This window comes from Epinephelus lanceolatus, chromosome 23 (genome assembly GCF_041903045.1).
Source record: "Epinephelus lanceolatus isolate andai-2023 chromosome 23, ASM4190304v1, whole genome shotgun sequence".
Classification (NCBI taxonomy): Eukaryota; Metazoa; Chordata; class Actinopteri; order Perciformes; family Serranidae; genus Epinephelus; species Epinephelus lanceolatus.
Genome location: NC_135756.1, coordinates 9,864,464 through 9,882,700, shown reverse-complemented (window position 1 = coordinate 9,882,700; position 18,237 = coordinate 9,864,464). Strand labels below are relative to the sequence as shown.

At 42.9% G+C, this 18,237-nt stretch overlaps 3 protein-coding genes across 6 annotated transcripts in view; 2 read left to right on the top strand and 1 right to left on the bottom strand.

Annotated features, from left to right (window-relative positions):
• The first annotated feature begins 272 nt into the window (after positions 1–272).
• On the top strand, positions 273–4,797 carry LOC117249025 (E3 ubiquitin-protein ligase TRIM35-like). 2 transcript variants are annotated; one of them, XM_033614350.2, is made up of 7 exons: positions 273–353; positions 552–997; positions 1,152–1,247; positions 1,332–1,562; positions 1,644–1,666; positions 1,752–1,870; positions 3,836–4,797. In XM_033614350.2, exons 2-7 carry the CDS (start codon positions 575–577, stop codon positions 4,378–4,380), a joined length of 1,437 nt encoding a protein of 478 aa, XP_033470241.1. In that variant the 5' UTR covers positions 273–353; positions 552–574; the 3' UTR covers positions 4,381–4,797. The 2 variants fall into 2 exon arrangements, with proteins under 2 accessions (XP_033470241.1, XP_078021257.1); XM_078165131.1 differs by lacking the exon at positions 273–353 and having other exon boundaries at positions 433–997.
• A 4,532-nt stretch (positions 4,798–9,329) lies between these two features.
• LOC117249063 (protein mono-ADP-ribosyltransferase TIPARP-like) lies at positions 9,330–13,246 on the top strand. The gene is made up of 5 exons (XM_033614431.2): positions 9,330–9,808; positions 11,817–11,985; positions 12,083–12,270; positions 12,400–12,657; positions 12,766–13,246. Exons 1-5 carry the CDS (start codon positions 9,546–9,548, stop codon positions 13,211–13,213), a joined length of 1,326 nt encoding a protein of 441 aa, XP_033470322.2. The 5' UTR covers positions 9,330–9,545; the 3' UTR covers positions 13,214–13,246.
• Positions 13,247–13,370: 124 nt separating this feature from the next.
• The window catches only part of tulp3 (TUB like protein 3), a 41,186-nt gene continuing 36,319 nt past the window's right edge, over positions 13,371–18,237 (bottom strand). For all 3 annotated transcript variants that reach the window (XM_033614624.2, XM_033614626.2, XM_033614627.2), the window contains 4 exons: positions 17,933–18,050; positions 17,734–17,832; positions 17,479–17,650; positions 13,371–17,390 (listed from right to left, as the gene is read on the bottom strand). In XM_033614624.2, coding sequence (XP_033470515.1) covers positions 17,257–17,390; positions 17,479–17,650; positions 17,734–17,832; positions 17,933–18,050 — 523 coding nt within the window. In that variant the 3' untranslated portion in view covers positions 13,371–17,256. The remainder of the gene's footprint in view (positions 17,391–17,478; positions 17,651–17,733; positions 17,833–17,932; positions 18,051–18,237) is intronic.

Genomic DNA, 18,237 nt, shown 5'->3' with positions numbered 1-18,237 from the left:
AATTAACGTAGTTTCTACCTCATCCTCAAGGATTTTAAAGCCCCGGTGAGGTGATAGTATCCAGTATTTCACTTGGAAAACAGCAAAAATAAAAAGATAATCTAACATAATGAACGTAATTTGTGTAACAATACTGTTCTCATTTCCTTGTCCTTTAAATCGTATGGTCACCCCTCAGGTTCGTCCCTGTGAACAACTGATTTGGACTGTAAATGGGAAGTCTGGGTCAGTTAAGGGTTAAAATGCCTGCTCAGCCTCTGAGACTCCGCCTCCTTTGAGTGACTCATGAAAACAGGAAGCAGGAAGTGCTCACATCTAAACACGTATATCAGTCACAGGACTGTGGCTGTGAGGTATGTTTGGCTCTGACTCTTCTTACATGAAACTGACAGCTAATCAATTTGTGCTTAAAGGCTTCAGAGACTGGTGTGTGTTCAGTGGTGTTCATGTAGTGAAGTAAACAGACTCCACAGCATGGGATTGTGGGTATAAAGAAGGGCTCACCCTGTGTTTGACCAGCCTGCACCTTTGCCCTACTTTCATTTTCACAGTAAACCAGGAGCTCAGTGTCAGTATGGCAGGCAGGCTGTCGCTCCCAGAGGTGGACCTTTCCTGTCCCATATGCTGTGAAATCTTCAGGGACCCTGTGGTGCTCAAGTGCAGCCACAGCTTCTGTGCACCCTGCCTACAGCAGTACTGGAGTGGGAACACACGCAGCCGAGACTGTCCCCTGTGCAGGTCCCAGAGTGTGGACGAACCCGTGCCCAGTCTCACCCTGAAGAACCTATGCGAGTCTTTCATCCAGGAGAGTGAGGGTGTGGAGGAGACAGCAGGGGAGCTGTACTGCGATCCGGGGGAGATGTGTCCTCTTCACGGGGAGAGGCTGAAGCTTTTTTGCGTGCCGGACGAGGAGCCAATCTGTGTGGTTTGCCACACCTCGAGGAGGCACAAACAGCATGATTGTTGTCCCGTCAGCGAGGCTATCGTAGACATAAAGGTAAATACTTCGAGACAAAATCAAGATCTAAGTTTGAATAATGACTTGCTTCTCCTCAGGGCTGCTTTTCTAAGTTCTTTAAACAGCTGTTATGAGCTGGCACCAACTTCAAAGATTAACCTTCAAATTAATTTCCTCTTAATCATCTACTCAGGAGAAAATGAAGTCAGCCCTCAGCTCACTGCAGGAGAAGAAGGACGCTTTTGACAAGATGAAGAAAAACTACGAGGACACTGTGGCATGCATTCAGGTGTAGTGCAGCTTTTCTGCTAAAATACAAAATCATGCACTTGCAGGTCGTTCCAGAGTCATGATTACCGGGACTTTATTTCAGGTCCAAGCTCGATTTGTGGAGAGACGGACCCGAGAGGAGTTTGCAAAGCTTCGCAGCTTCCTGGAAGCCGAGGAAGAAGCCAGGATGGAGGCACTGAGGGGGGAGGAAGAGCAGAAGAGTCGTGCGATGATGCAGAAGATTGAGGAAATAACAAGAAGTATAACGTCTGTGTCTGAATCCATCAGAGCTTTAGAGGAGGAGATAGCGTTGGAGGGCATCTCTGTCCTTCATGTAAGTTTGTAAATGTTCGAAATATGAATAAATGCATGCATACTATTTTTTTTAATGAGTGACTTTGCCTCTGTTTTTCAGAAATGCAAGAGGACATTGGCAAGGTGAAAAAAGTTTTTATATTTTCAACTTTTCTTTTCTCTGCTTCCATAACATGATACATAAACTGCCTAATTCTGCTCCCTGCAGAGTGAGCAGCCCAGTCGAAGATCCAGTCATGGCTCCAGGAGCACTCATAGATGTGGCCCAATATCTGGGCTCGCTGAACTTCAACGTGTGGGAGAAGATGCATAAAATGGTCAAATACAGTAAGTACATAGTGTCCTACTTGTCAGGTCATGGTGAGGTTGATTGTTTAAAGTCCCCCTCCACTTAAAAAATGTATTTTTCTAATGTTTATTTCCCCTAAAATGTCTGATCTTAACAACACTGAGTTTCACATTCCTCCACTGAAGGGGGCGATGTTTTACCCAACATCTGAGATTCAAACGTGCGCCGGGAAAACTAGATTAGGTACGTCACTAATGTCAAAGTCAATTGTTGTCTAATATGGGAGGCACGGATCTACTAGAGTTCGACCAATAGTGGATGTTTAATGGCCGATATGATAACAACAGTTTGGAGCAGGATTAATCAGCTGATAATCGACTGATTGGCTCGGGCCCTGAAGCAACCACGGAAGCAACCTTCCAGCAACCTTATAATGCCCTTAATAAAGAAATAATGCTGTCCTACATAAGTTAACGTTCATTTAAATTATATAAATTATCTAAAGCGCATATTACCTACGGTCGTACCCACATGACAAGTGGAGGTTACAGCTATCGGCCACAATCGGAGCCCCGTTCCACCATCAACTAAAGTATTTATAAAGTCCTATCGGCACTGATTAATCGGCCAAACTGATGTATCAGTGGACCTCTAGTATCAACAGGGGAACAGACTTTGACACAGCACCACCAAAGAAACACCTGAAACCTTCAGCACAAAGGAGACTTGACAGAGAGATCAGAGTTAGCATTAGCACAGTCAAAGTTTTGACAACAAACATGGCAGAATGTGCACTTTTTGGACGTAAACTACTGTCTACCAAGATATTACAGTATGATTCCCAACTATTAACCACTGCCCGTTAGCCTACAAGCTAATAATCAAACATACAACATAAATAAAAGATGCTAACTAAACTTAGCATTCTGACTGAGGCTCAAACATGCATGGCTGAATCTCTCCAATGTTGCCTCTGATGCTAACGTTAGCTATCTTAATACGCACTGTTCCTTTTCTGGTCAACCAAGCAGAAGTGGGACCAGGTTTTTTGCAAGTCCAAAGTGAGTCTCAAGTCTTGCACACAAGTGCCAGGTCGATTCCCAAGTCAAGACTACCAAGTCCCGAATCTTAATCTTTGCGTTTCGAGTTCTAAACAAGTCATAATGCCTTTTTTGCCAATTTTAATTAAGTTTAAAAAATAGAGTAATAATATATTAAACCCAGAATATATTATGTTTAAAAAAATCATGGATGCTTTAAAAAAATGAGCTAACTATGTTATTATTAGCCTCGATTTACTGTTCGTATAGCTCCAGCCACGTTGCATTTGAAGTCTATTCGACATGTCCTGCAAACCACGCCCGCCACCAGCACAAGTTGTGACCCCCTAACCCCAACCCTAACCACCTCTACTGACCAAACCAGACCCCCATTAAAGCCGCTCAGCCTTGCAGCAATTTTTTCCTAGTGGCCACTGACAGTATTACAGCCAAGAAAAATCTGCTGCCCAAAAAACATTTTCCCCGTAACTGCAAACTGCAAACAAGGTCAATTATGACTCTTTCTTTTATGAATTTTCAATCCATTGAGGTATCTTATTTATTAACCTTTTCTGTAGCCAAAAAAAAGTGATGTCATCACAATGTAAAATCTATGTGACAAGCAGGAACTCGCAGGCGAAGCCAGTGGGAAAAACAATATTGTGCACATTTAGCAGAAGTAAATCCAGAAGCTCAAATTTTTTGGTGTATGTGAAAGGCGAGCAACTCCATTGGAATGAATAGGCGCCATCTTGTGGTCTAGTATCTAGTTATTCTATGCTATTATGTGTAAACTAAAGAAATATTAGTAAAAGTATTTAAAATGTTACTGGAGAGGGACTTTAAACTTTCAGGTGCAATTTCACCTCATCATGTATTCCTGAGGTGGAGAAAAGCTTGTGATGCTCACTGCTCACTGAGTTACAGTCAGAGACAGCTGACAATCTGCCATGTTTTCTTCAGCCCCAGTGACTCTGGACCCCAACACCGCTGCTCCGTGGCTCGTCCTGTCAGACGACCTCACCAGCGTCTCTGACAGTGACGAAAAGCAGAAGCTGCCCGACAACCCGGAGAGGTTTGACCCCGACACCGGTGTACTGGGCCGTGAGAGCTTCACCTCAGGCAAGCACGCCTGGGATGTCAACGTGGGAGACAACACGGCGTGGGTCGTCGGCGTGGCTAAAGAATCCGTGCAGAGGAAAGAGAAAGTGGCGTCAGTGCTAAAGAACGGCTACCTGAGCGTGTACTTTTACCACAAAATGTACTTCGCCGGCACGTCTCCTTTAACAAGGCTGAATTTGAAGAGGACCCCACAGAGGATCAGGGTGCAGCTGGACTGTGACAAGGGCAGAGTGTCTTTCTACGACCCACATGACAACACACACATCTACACCTTCAAGCACGCCATCACTGAGAGAGTCTTCCCCTACTTCTGGGTGGGTTGTCAGCAGTGTCCTCTGACGGTGGAGCCGTCAGAGGTTTCTGTGAGAGCTGCTGAATATTTCTAAAAGTTAATTTCCACTTCACAACTTCTTCTTTACTGCAGCACAAAGGGAATGGGAACCTTTTCCAGTTTCAAACATATAGGCCTTCAATAATCAGTACTCTGCCTGTACACTTTACAGTAAGCAGCAACATACTTCAGTTTGATCTCTGCACTTTAATCTACTATAAAAAGTCCTTCTGTTTCATTATTGTTTTGGAGGAAATACAGACTCACAGCATAATGTGCTTTAGAAATTAACCAGATAAACAGCTGTTTGATCCAAGTTTGTAAAGTGATTCTGAATTTGCACGTCAAACTCTTAATGTGTTTTTTTTTCTAATCCCAATTTTGTTAATAAACATATATGGCGAATACTAAATGGGCTTTATGTGCAGATACTAATGAGAGTGCTAATTTACAAATAAATTATTTGCAAATATCACGACTTCCTTGATTTTGTGCAACCTGCAGCTCCTGTTTGTTGTCTTATACTATATGTTTATCCTAAAATGAAACACTGAATGTTTCTTCTCACATTTATGGGTTATAGTAACATAAAAACGGTCCCAGAGGAAGCCATTATATAAAATTATTACAGGGTAGATGCAGTGTAAAATCACTAATGGCTGGTATTTCAATATATGTAACTACAGAAAGACTCCACACTGCAATGTCAAACATTTGACAGCTGTGATACTGATAATTTGATCGTAATAACTAAAGATTAAAGAGAATTAAACACTGAAAAAATTGCATCTTATACTAAAAAATGGATGTGGCCATACACAAAAATTAGCTCCATAAATATTCTTTTTTTTTTTTCTCTTTTTAAACATCTCCAAACATTTTCAGAACAAACAAAATGCATTTTGCACAGTCAGCATTCACAGTTGGAGAATGTCGTCTGTTTTCAGACATTTTTCTGCTTTATTGCCCAGTTTACATACAAGGCTCTCAAACAGGCCCCTCAGGTCTGCCAGTCTGGGTCTTCTACCTACTCCAGAGTCCAGGTTAAAGACAAAGGGTGATGGAGCCGTTTCAGTTCTTGCTCCTCGGCTTTGGAACAGCCTCCCGCTGGGCATCAGATCAGCTGACTCTGTTTAGGTCTTTAAGGGCCTGTCCCAATACCCCCCCCTTGGCCCTACCCCTAGATTTGCGCATTCCCGCGAGGGGTAGGGGTGTCCCAATTCCTTTTTGCTTGTAGGGGTAGGGGGCATAACGAGGGGTAGTGGGTATGAAACTAGCCCTTTGGAGCGAGGGATTTCAAATGCTGACTTGCCAAAGAGAGGTAGACGTCGCCATGCCTACCACCAAGCAAGAGACGGGGAAAAAAGTTCACACATAGCTAACGTTGCCGTCGTCAGGTTGCTTGTTAGCTAGCTAGCTAGCTCGCACTATCTGGCGTCTGTCATCTGTCCTGTTCTGCAAAATTGTCGGATTTTTCACATTACGATAACATGCCAGCTAGTATAACTATGCTGCCTTGTAATGTTAGCTGGTTAGCTATCTAGCTAGCTAGCAGAAGTCCCCTGTCATCTGTCGTTCATCAAACGAAGCATGATGAATACAGCAAACGCGATAGGTAGGATGAACTCAACCGGAGACTCCATTGTAGATGCCGGTTGGAAATGTAGATGGCTCGCAGCTTCCTGTTTAAAATAGTTACGTATGCGTGAACGTAACCGACGCGGTGACGTAGTGAGTGGTATCCCAATTCCTAGGGAAAGATTCCAACCCCTACCCCTTGTTGCTTCATTTCGAGGGCCAAGGGGTAGTGGACAAGGGGGGGTATTGGGATTGGGCCTAAATCTGGTCTAAGAAAACTTACTTTTTCAGATTGGCCTTTTCTCATAGTTGACACAGACTTATTGTGTGAATGGCACTGTATGTATGCAGCCATGTGCATGCTTACAGTATGTGTTAAGTGTATATGTTGGTGTAGGTGTATGTATATGCTTATGTTTTACTAGTATCTCTTTTATTTTGTATTTTTTGTGCGTTGGAAAGCACTTTAAAGTTTTTTCAAATGTTAGAAAAGTAATCAGTTAGTTCCATATATTTAATAAAATAATTAAAATAGTAACATTACTAATTACATTTTTAACAGGGTAACTAATAATTTGTTACCAGTACATTTCAAAAGTAACTTTCCCCAACACTGGTAATTACACATCAAATGTAATCTGGTATATTACATGTGATGTAAAGCTGTTTTTTTGTGTGTGATGTTATTTCTCATTTATTATTTTGATTTTAGTTTTGGCCTTCCTTATTTTATCTTTTACTTTGGTGACATTTAATGACATGCTTGTTTTTATTTTCCTTGTGTTTAGTTTTATTGTACAGCACTGTAACTGTGTTTTGAAAGGTGCTTTATGAACAAATATGTGTTTGTGTGTGTTAATGTGTTATTACTGTGAAAACACTATAAACTGATCCTTTTTTTATTATTGTTATTTTTAATCTTGGTGTTTTAACAGCAGTAAATGCCTCACCCCTCCCACCTCACTGTGCAGCCTGGGGCGTCGACATCAGTCCTCTTCTTCTTCACTCGAAGTTACACGGAAGTGCCAGTGATAAATTTAGCTTGTATTACCTGTCTGAACAAATGGTTAAAAAATAATTACTTCCATAACTTTCTGAGTACAGTTAATTTGTCTCAAGCTGCCTTTCCCCATCAAGTATCAACGTTAACGGCCTTAGCAGTGTCACGGTAAGATTAGCCGACTCGTTAATTAACGGTAGCTCAATTAGCTAACTGTTAGCATCGCTTTAGCCGCGATGCTAACAGTGAATGTAGCTAATAGCTAATTAGTTATAGCCGCGATGCTAACAGTGAATGTAGCTAATAGCTAATTAGTTACAGCCGCGATGCTAACAGTGAATGTAGCTAATAGCTAATTAGTTATAGCCGCGATGCTAACGGTGCCTGTAGCTAGCAGCTAATGATGTGTTTTAAATCCACAAGAACAGTGAAAAAGTTGAGTTTTTGTTGTTAATTAGAGGTTGGATAAAGGTATATTAACATAAATTAAAACACAGTTACCAACAAAAATATTATTTTCTTTGTAAGTTTGATTCTAAACCAAATCATATTGAAAATACTAATTTAATCTGAGCCTACACCATGTTCTTTTTGCTAATTTACTAAAACTGAATTGTTCAGACTGCATTATTATTATCAATTATTTTCTCAATTAATGAATTAGTCAAAAATTAGTCATAAAATGGTGGACAATATCTACCAGTGTTTCCCAGGTGTCCTCAAATGTCTCGTTTTGTCCGTAATATTCAGTTTACTGTCATAAAGGAGTAAAGAAATGGATTTTAATTTATCACCTCCATGTGTGTAACACTCACCGGCCACTTTATTAGGTACACTTGTTCAACTGCTTATTAATTCAAGTAGAGGCATTCAGGCATGTAGACATAGTCAAGACGACCTGCTGAAGTTCAAACTGAGCATCAGAATGAGGAAGAAAGGTGATTTAAGTGACTTTCAATGTGGCATGGTTGTTGTAGCATTTTCACACACAACCATCTCTAGGGTTTACAGAGGATGGTCCGAAAAAGAGAAAATATCCAGTGAGTGAGCCAAAATGCCTTGTTGATGCCACAGGTCAGAGGAGAATGGCCAGACTGGTTCAAGATGATAGAAAGGCAACAGTAAGTCAAATAACCACTGGTTACAACCAAGGTCTGCAGAAGACCATCTCTGAACCAACAACACGTCCAACCTTGAAGCAGATGGGCTACAGCAGCAGAAGACCACACCAGGTGCCACTCCTGTCAGCTAACAACAGGAAACTGAGGCTACAGTTCACACAGGCTCACCAAAACTGGACAATAGAAGATTGGAAAAACATTGCCTGGTCTGATGAGTCTGGATTTCTGCTGCCACATTCAGATGGTAGGGTCAGAATTTGGCGTCATGGATCCATCCTGCCATGTATCAACGGTTCAGGCTGGTGGTGGTGGTGTAATGGTGTGGGGGAGATTTTCTTAGTACCAACTGAGCATGGTTTAAACACCACAGCCTACCTGAATATTGTTGCTGACCGTGTCCATCCCTTTACGACCACAATGTACCCATCTTCTGATGGCTACTTCCAGCAGGATAACACACCATGTCACAAAGCTCACATCATCTCAAACTGGTTTCTTGAACATGACAATGAGTTCACTGTACTCCAATGGCCTCCACAGTCACCAGATCTCAGTCCAATAGAGCACCTTTGGGATGTGGTGGAACGGGAGATTCACATCATGGATGTGCAGCCGACAAATCTGCAGCAACTGTGTGATGTCGTCATGTCAATATGGACCAAAATCTCTGAGGAATGTTTCCAGCACCTTGTTGAATCTGTGACACCAAGAATTAAGGCACCTTTGAAGGCAAAAGGGGTCCCACCTGGTACTAGCAAGGTGTACCTAATAAAGTGGCCAGTGAGTGTATTTCCATGTCCATGTGGCAGTGCTAATCAATCTTGCATAGAATTGTATAGTAGTATATTGCAAATTCATATTGAAAATTAAATTAGTTTGGGATTCTTTTAATAATTTACAACTAATCAATTCATTGTTGCAGCTCCATCCAGGATGCCATACGTTCCATCCAGCAGAGGGACGAAGAGAAAGTTGGCAGACGATGCTGTTGGTTTACAGCCCCAGTCCAAATCTTCCAAAGTCACCTTCCTGAGCCCGTCTCTTATCCTGCTGGAACTCCCCTCTGACACCAACAGCAGCTTCCCAGTGTGGGAGGCCATGAGATCCCAGCAGGTTGACGTTGCCTGGACCGTCGACCCCTACAGCGCCATGGTTCATTTCACCCCTGTGACCTCTCAGCAGGGGAAGAGAACAACCTCCAGCCAAACTGAAGACACTTCCAGCGCTACACAGAGCTCAGTGCCTTTTTCTGGGATCCCGCAACCTCAGTTGGCCATCCAGTCCATCACTCAGCTGCACAGCACCTCCCAGAACTCCTGTGTTGTGCTCACCCTTTCCCAAGACAGCACCCAGTTAGCGCCAAGCCTTCCAGGTCAACTACTCTACACGCCTCCAACCCCTACGCCAGTCACCTCCGTCATCATTACCCTGCCACTCACCATCACCCAGCCACAGCCTGCCTTTCAGCCCAGCACCCCTACCAAGAGAATCACCATCCAGACCCCACCAGCCACCCCCACTATGCCGCAAGCCCCGTCTAAAGTGCCTGACCCCAACCTGTTCCACACAAGGAGCTCCGCCAACATCGAGATCTGTGACAACTTCCTCCTGGGTTTGTGTCAGGCAGGGAGGAAGTGTAAGATGCACCACACTCCCTACCCGTTTCACTGGCAGCTGTGGAGTGTGGTCACCCACCGGTGGATCGACATCCCCCTTCGCTCTCAGGTCCTAATGGAGAAGTTGTACTGCGATGTCAACCAAGAGGCCATTTGTGTCAAGGATGGGTGAGTGAGGCTAATAATTCTTGTTTTCTTGTTCTGTGTTGACAACAGTAAGTTAAAGCTGGCGTAGGCAGGCACCAGTTTCATCTCTCCTCTCTCACACTCTCTGCACAGCTCTGTCCTGCTCACTCACTCACAAGTTCTCCATCAACACTCAGAAAGACCCAGAGCTGCTCCTCTGTTTAATCTGTCTGTTAATTACAGTGCAATCTGGAAATCCATCAGTTAAAAAAAAAAACAAAAAAAAAACAAACTTTTTTTTCTTCCTTTACCTCTGGAGGCACAGCCCGGAGTTTTTCGACTAACGGAAGTGCAGGGGCCTCGGCAATCGCTCACGCCCTTCACTTCCGGCGGTGCCCCCAGGGAATCGCCATGTTGTTTACAAATACTTCGGATAGAAAACCAGCAGAGTTTAGCTATATATCACATTTTTCAGGTCACTGTATCACCGTGTAGACTAATCTGATGTTTGTTAAGTCTATAAACACAATGATTGAACAAACGTTCTGTGTGCACGTTTTGTAATTAATAACATGGTTATCGTAGATTAGCTGAGCTAACCGTTAGCTGTTAACGTTAGCCGTTAGCGGTGTCTGTAATAACCATAGACTGTATAAACATAAGGTAATAACTCATTAAACGGTCCGTGAATAAAATATTTTTTCCAGCGGATATCTTAGTTACAACACGATTGAGCTAGCAAAGCAGTTTTGTGTTGCTATGTGTGGTATTTATTCAGTTATGGGAAATCACGATGTCTAGAAAGCATCAGTGGCTGCAGCTGACAGGGACCGTTAGCAAAGCTAACATCAGGACGTCATCTGTTAAAAGCTTCCCGTTGTCGGACACGACATGAAACTACTCCAGTTAGCTCAATCATGTTGTAACTAAGACATCCACTGGAAAAAAAAAATTTTCACGTTGACGAGACGGCGTTTTGGGTGGAGCAGTCGCTATGGACGCAGAGCTTCCTGTTTCTGTAGGTACACATTTCCTGGGGACACCTGCGTGTCTCGGCCACGCCCTCTCCATTGTGATTGGCTAAAGCGCAGCATGTTCAAACTCAAAGCCCCCCCCTCTAGTCGTCTTTCACACAGGGCTGCCGACAGATTCTACAGTGTAAACTGCAGAATCTGTCTTGAGAGATTAATTACAGTGTCACATTGGTCTGTATACTACTGCGCAAGCTACGCTAAATCGGTCTGTGAGATGAATGAAGTTAGCGCAGTAGCACACGTACAATGCAGCGCTGTGCTGCTAGTGTGTGTATGTGAGGTGAATCATAGCACATCGCTGTTCTTCTTGGTAGTTGTGGTCTAATGTGTGACATGGAGACAGCACCTGGATGCAGGCAAAAAATGAAGCGACAACACATAAGATTAATAAGCCTTATTAAATAAAAATATTTAAATCATTTTCCAGCACTAGATTCATTTGAAAGGCTGACAGATCAGAAAAAAAAAAACTTTTTAACTCCCCCCACTAAGGTGTTTAGTTGTTCCCAAACCCACTTGATACCTTTTTACTCATGTTACAGTTTTGTGTCCTGTGCTGCAAACCTTTAAACCTCTGTAGCTCCATTGCTATGTGCAAAACATTAATGTGCAGCCCTGCTATTTATTTTATATCATTATTCATGTAAATGTTGTGCAGCTGTATATTTTAAAACAGCGACAAAAATCCCTGTCTTTGCATTTTATTTTGATCACAGTCTGTTTTTTATAGAAGTGCTTGTGACACCTCACATGTGGCTTTGACTTGCAACTGAAAACTACATTTTGTAAAAAAAAAAAAATCTGCATCAGTAGAACAGCCAATAGGAATGGCCTCTCTCTGAAATGACCTGTCATTGGCGTAAGTCTCCCGTCATGAGCTTGATTGTCTAAAGCCTGTAAGCAGACCTAAGAGTTGGTGCAGGAGTCTTCTCTCAGACCGCTTGAATAACAATGTGTTCAAATTTCATTATGGGATTGTAACCTTGAGGTGCTGTTTTGCCAAACTCTCCCTTCAGGCCGGTCTGCAACACTTTAAACTTTGACTCAATGGATGTGGACGACATATCCAAGTATGACAAGGTCAGACGACTCACTAACTCTGACAGTCTGATCAGAAACCCTCACTTTCCCAGTAGATGGAAGTTCTTCTGGTGGAACAGCATGGACTGGGAAGAGTACAACAAGGTGAACGTCTCCACTTTTTTTTCGGTCTTTGAATTTTTCTTATCATTGCACCCAGTTCAGTTTCAGAAGCTCCTTGTTCACTGAGATCTCTCTGTAGGATGCATCAGCCGTGCTCCTGCAGAATATGAATGAAAAGGAGCCGGAGTGTACTCTCACCATCGGCTCGCAGCAGTACAAGGTGGACTTCACCTCCATGGTGCAGACCAACGTCACCACAGGGTTCGAGAGAGAGGTTCGCTGCAGGCCCGTCTACCGCTCCCCTGTTTCCATGCAGCCTTACCTGAAGTCAGTATCCATCTCTCTGGAAGCATTAACATTTTAATTAAAAGAAAATTGTATTGGTGGTGCTGAAACCAACTCAGTAGTTATTGTCCAGCGTAATGTCCTTCTTCTCTCTGTACGCCCCACACCCAGGACAGAGGTCAAGACCAAACCCGACAGTGATCCTCCAGCAGCCAACTTCAGCGTGGACCCTCTGAAGGAGTTCAGCTCCTGGTATCCTCCAGTGTGGAGTGTGACCTCAGAGGACTACAGCCTGGTGGATGTTCCTGCAGGCACAGAGGCTTACCGCAGTCTCCTGAACCTGTTCTGCGAGAGCCTGCCCGAGACCAGGGTGGACATCGTCAGCATCCAGCAGGTCCAGAGCCTCCTCCACTGGGACAAATACCAAAGGTTCGTAAATAACAGCTTCAGTTGCCTGTTGGAAAGTCTGACGGCAAAATAGAGTGGTGAAAATATTCTAAAACACATTAAAATACTTGTGCGTGCGTGTCATGACAGGCAGAAGGCGTTCATGCAGAAGCAGCACGCTGACTTGAAGAATCCTCTGGAGAGACATCTCTTCCACGGGACGACCAAAAAGGCCTCAGAGGACATCTGCTACAACAACTTCGACCCCCGCGTGGCCGGGGTCAACGGAACATCCCACGGCGTCGGCTCCTACTTCGCCAGCACCGCCTCCTTCTCCCACACCTTCTCGGCCGTGGTGGCGTCAGATGAGGTTCGTCACATGTTCCTGGCCAAAGTCCTGGTGGGGAAGGTTTGTCTCGGGAGGCACAACTACCACCGGCCGCCGCCGCTGTACTCCACGACGAGGAAATTCTGTCTCTACGACAGCTGCGTGGACAACGTGGACAAACCCACGATATTTGTCGTGTTTGACAGCTGTCAGTGCTACCCGTACTACCTCATCAAGTACAAAGATCTGCCCAAGGAGGTTGAGATCTGAGGAAGCAGACGAGTTCGGTGATGCTGGTTGTTCAGAGTGTTGAGTTATAAGATCATCAAATGTTATCACCTGCAGTTTGTGTGTCAGTGTGTGCAGTTAGTTATGTGCCATGAACTTCTATTAACAACAATGAAGTTCTGAGAGGAGACAGTTCAAAAAAGTTCAAAATGTCTTTTATTTTGGTAAGTCAAACCTTTCACATGAATGGAAATAAGTACTTCTATTTGTCTTTTAAAGTGTTCTGAATCAAATTGACCTCTGCTGTGTTTATGAAAATAAACTGTTTGACTGAATACATTCATCTCTTGATGTTTAAACCTGATAAACAGGTTTGATCGTCCTTTGTTAAAATATATCTGGTTATATGTTTGTCAAATGTTGGACTGGAATGTGTTTAACCGAAGTAGTAAAAGCGTATATCTTTGAAAATATTTCCTATAAATTCCCTTTTCTCTCTGCAAACTCCACACAGAATGACAAAACAGGATTTTCATACATTGCTGGCACATTTACAATGACAAATGTATTACTTTCCTCAAAATTAGGTATTCTTTCCTGCTTGTTTTCATGTTTTGAGCAGGAAACGCCCAATTCAAGCAGAAAAGCACTGAACACCTTTTCTTTAAAGCATCCAAATTAAATTGATTTAAAGGTATACTATGCGGGATTTCCCTAAAAAACAATGTATGAATTTATATAAAAGTTATCCCTTTGAATCATTGGACGGAGCAGTGAGTGACAACAACCCCGCCCACATTTAAGAGTACTGTTAGCGGTGGAAACACTAGGGTCTAGGTACCATGTCAGAAGGGTTACTGTTGGTTCCAAAGGTACCATACTGGAAGTGTGTTGTGGTAATGGGGCTTAAGCCGAAACGCCAAACGAGAGTGAATGTGGGGTTTGATTTGACTGATAATCACGCATAGTATACCTTTAAAGTAACTGAATTATTTACTGTTGGCTCTGCAGCAATAATGACCCTGCCCCTCACAGACATACAGTACACTGTGTTAACAAAATATTAGGGACATTTAATGACAAATGATTACTGTCCTTTGTTGATTTCCCTTAAGTTTCCCTTATAACTCAAAAGGGATGAGATGGAGATGAAGAGGCACCGGCAGTTTTGTTGTTGAAGCTTTGACAAAATGTGGGAATATCAGCTCAATAAAATGTCTATTGAATATGAAGCGTAAATACAGTAGATTTCTGCAAAGTCTGGGAAGGTTTCTGTATCTTCATGCTTCACTTCTATCCATTATTTTAAAATCCCATGTCTTGAAATGACATTTTGTATTTCATGTCGCTATATGTACGCTAGAATAGATCGAATAAGAAGGCATGATCTTGTATTTTATATACAGTATGTAAATCCTTTCTCTCTCAATGTGCAATTCTGCATTTATGTTTTTTTCCCATGATAACCCAACCTGTTACAACAAAGAAAAATCACAGTCACAAGATAAAAATTACACTTATTCACAAAAACCCCACAAAAAGCGTTAAGACAGGCCTGTTCGGAATAATGCACGTTCCACACTAGAATAAAAAGAGGGATGACGAAATGATAATAAAAGGATGATGTCAACATTAGTTAAGAGAAGATGGCAGAGTAAATCATGTCACATTTAAAGATATAAACATGACTGAAATTGTGACTGTGATGCCAGTTACTTATCAAAAAGAGACTCTTGGACAGATGATAAACAGAAAACAACTTTCTTTGTCCCTTCTGACCAAATACTAACTCTACAGATTGGCCTGAGGGTGGCGCCAGAGGACAGGCCATGTAGTGGAGGGTTCAGACTGTGGCGTCGTGGACACCTACATCCTTTGGTCCACTCCTCTGAGTAAGGCAAAACAAAACAAAAACACTGACAGAAATAAAATGTACAGGCAAAAGAATTAATACAAAATGCATCATTAAAGGCACAGTTCACCCCAAAATCAAGCCCAGTTTTCCTCTTACCTGGAGTGTTTTTTTTTGTTGTTTTTTCAATGTAGATTGTTTTGGTGTGAGTTGCAGAGTGTTAGAAATATTGGCTATATAACCTTCAGACACCTGAACTATTGTTTGGTTTACATTTTTAATGTCTGCTAGCTATTTGGGATCAGTAGGACCGGATAAGTATAAAAAAACTAAACACTGTCAATGATAAAAAAGTCCCAATGTCCTCGAATGAGTACTAAATAATAAACGTCTCTTAGCTAGTTGCTGTTGCTAAAATTGGTCAAATTTGTTGCCATATCAAACTACAAATGTTACTAATCATGAATAAACAAGTTTCAACCATAAAAAGTGATCAGGTTTTGGACCTTTTCCACTTTTCGGGCTGCAGACTGACTTGGCAGAGATGGCTGCCATCTTGTTTTTACATGGATTAGTGTATTGTGCTCTTACTGCCACTAGATGGCACAAAAAGTGTCCATGGACAAGGACAACAGGTCTAAGATAAGTAGAATAAAGTATAAGGTCAAGTAAACCCAAAATGTGATGTCCTTATATGAGGACACAGGGTCTCAGGAGGATATGACATCACAGCACTGTACAAATGCCTGTTTCAGTCCACTGAATTGGAAAAAAAGGCCCCTTTAAGTCCCCAAAGTAGAAGGATGTGAAGGGTAGAAATAAGAAATAAATCACTGTGAAAGTGTCAAATGTAGATCAAATATCTCCGTCTTCAGTCTGCAGAAGCAGAGTCAACTAATGTAAAACGTTAATGTTTAAGTTGGATGCAATTACAACATGCTGCGCCAACGTCTCCATGTTTTAGTTACAACCCAGATTTTTAACAGCGTTTCAAAAGACCTCTGGGAAAAGTTGACATGGCAGTTAACTTGAGTTAGCTTATGTTACCTCGTAATGTTAACCTGGCAGCGGTGCAGCCATACACAGAGTTGAAATATAAAAGACGGTTGCACTCAAGCTCATCTACTCACCGGCCTAAAACAAGACAGCAGCCATATCAGTCGTGAACCCAACTGCACACAAAACAGCTATAGTCACTAGACGCTTGTACGCTTTCATCGGCTCGCTGTGTAACGTTAGTAACATGATGAGGTCTGGAGGGTGAGGTTATTTGTAACGACAACCGTGCCCTCACCCGACAAATGGTCAATTTTCGGACAAATCTCTTTTCTCTGTTTTGTATGAGCTGCATCATGGTGCAGAAGGAAGAGTGCATCTACTGCTAGCTCACCTAGCACCACTGAGATAGCTAACGTTACAGCTCAGCTGAGGCATTAATGTTTACGTCTAGCCCTGTCACAAGCACGAGCCTCTCATCCATGAGTAGATGCACGCTTCCTTCTGTGCAGTGATATGGTTGGCAGGTGTAGTTTGGTAGAGAGAAAACAGTTCCTACATGAAACTGCTCACAACAAGGTCTGTGGATTATCTTGAGTAACCAGGTCATGATTTCTGGAAAGAGACATTGATGTTGAGTTTTTCAAATGGATTTTTTTTTTTTGGCGCTTTGAGCACCACAAGCTGAGTGCCATCTAGTTCCATTATATTGGAGAGAAGGCAGACATCTTTACGGCTGATATCTGCAACACTCATCTCATGCCAAGACAAACTGATAAATAGCACTACAGGTAAGAGGCAAAGTGTGTATTTTTGATTTTGGGGTGAACTGTTCCTTTAACAAACAATGAGTCATAAATTTTACATCAGTTTTCTTGCACCAGATGTCTGATGAGAGCGCCTGTCTCCAGCACAGATGAGAGTGGTGTGATTTGTCTTTTCCCTTTTAGTTTGTACACATACACTGTACAAAATAATATTGAAATAAACCCCTAAATGACACAGGAAAAAAACCCTTCCACCCAGGAACCTAGAGGGTTGTTATTTTGCCACCAGAGGACCAACGTCTCCGATCAGTATCTACTTTCTCTTCTTTTAATCTTGCATTTCGTGCGCAAACACACGGAATGTGAACTGGTTCCTGATGATGTAAGCGGTGTAGCATCCAAAAAGTCCCGTGAGAAAAGATTTGAGGGAGGACAGGAGAGGTGGCGGTGTGGAAGCCAAACCGGTGGTTTCATTCGCAGGCCAACTTACTGTCAAAGCTTGACAGGCCGATGGCAAACGCCTGCAAAGCGCACATGGGGTAGTTGTAGTCCAGAGTGAAGATGTCCTCAGCCACTCTGCCGAACTGCATGACGATGTAGTCAGCTAGAGTAACAGGAAACAGTCTTTACTGTGAGCCTTAACAGCGCAGAGAATATGTGAGTGCAAACAGTGAAAGGTAGGGAATACTTACGGTCGTTGTCGTGAACTATTTGAAAGTTTTTGACTGACGCTTGAGTGACGCGCCCGTGGAAATTCAGCACATACGACTGGGTGTCGTCGTTCCACACAGGGGCTTTGTTGTGCAGCTCGATCAGGTTGTCCAGTGAGTGATTCTGCCACCTGCTCAGGAGGCTCTCCTGCTCCTGTAAAACAAACATGTTCAGGTTTGACTCGTTCAGCTGATGCTCCCACTCTGAATAAATGATTCTAGGATGATCAGACTCACATTCTGAGGTCTGACAGGGACTCTTTCAAAGTTCATGTTCATGCCCGGGATGATTACGGTCATCTTGCGTGGTCCTTTGAATCCAAGCACGTTGGTTTCCTGCCAAAGGGCACAGACAGTGTGACAGTTTCACACAGAATGAACACATGAATGAACGGGGACATGCAGCAAACACTTGTGTGCAACATCAGTCACTCACATAACAGATAGCAGCCACTTCCTGTCGCGTGTTGCTCTCTTCCAGCAGCGTCCCGGGGTTTTTACAGGGATTGGTGCCGTTGTCATACACTGTGAATTTGGTGCCCATGAGGTTGGACCTGTTAGAATACACACCGGAGATGGAACGTTAACATCATTTCATGTGTCAACTGCAGGCAGCATTTTCACCAGCTGAGTCATGTGGAGTGGGAAAGGCAAAAGCACTGTGCTTGGTTATCTTCAAACCAACCAAACATAAACACTAAAAGGTATCATTTCATACACTGTGCACAGATTAATAACAGC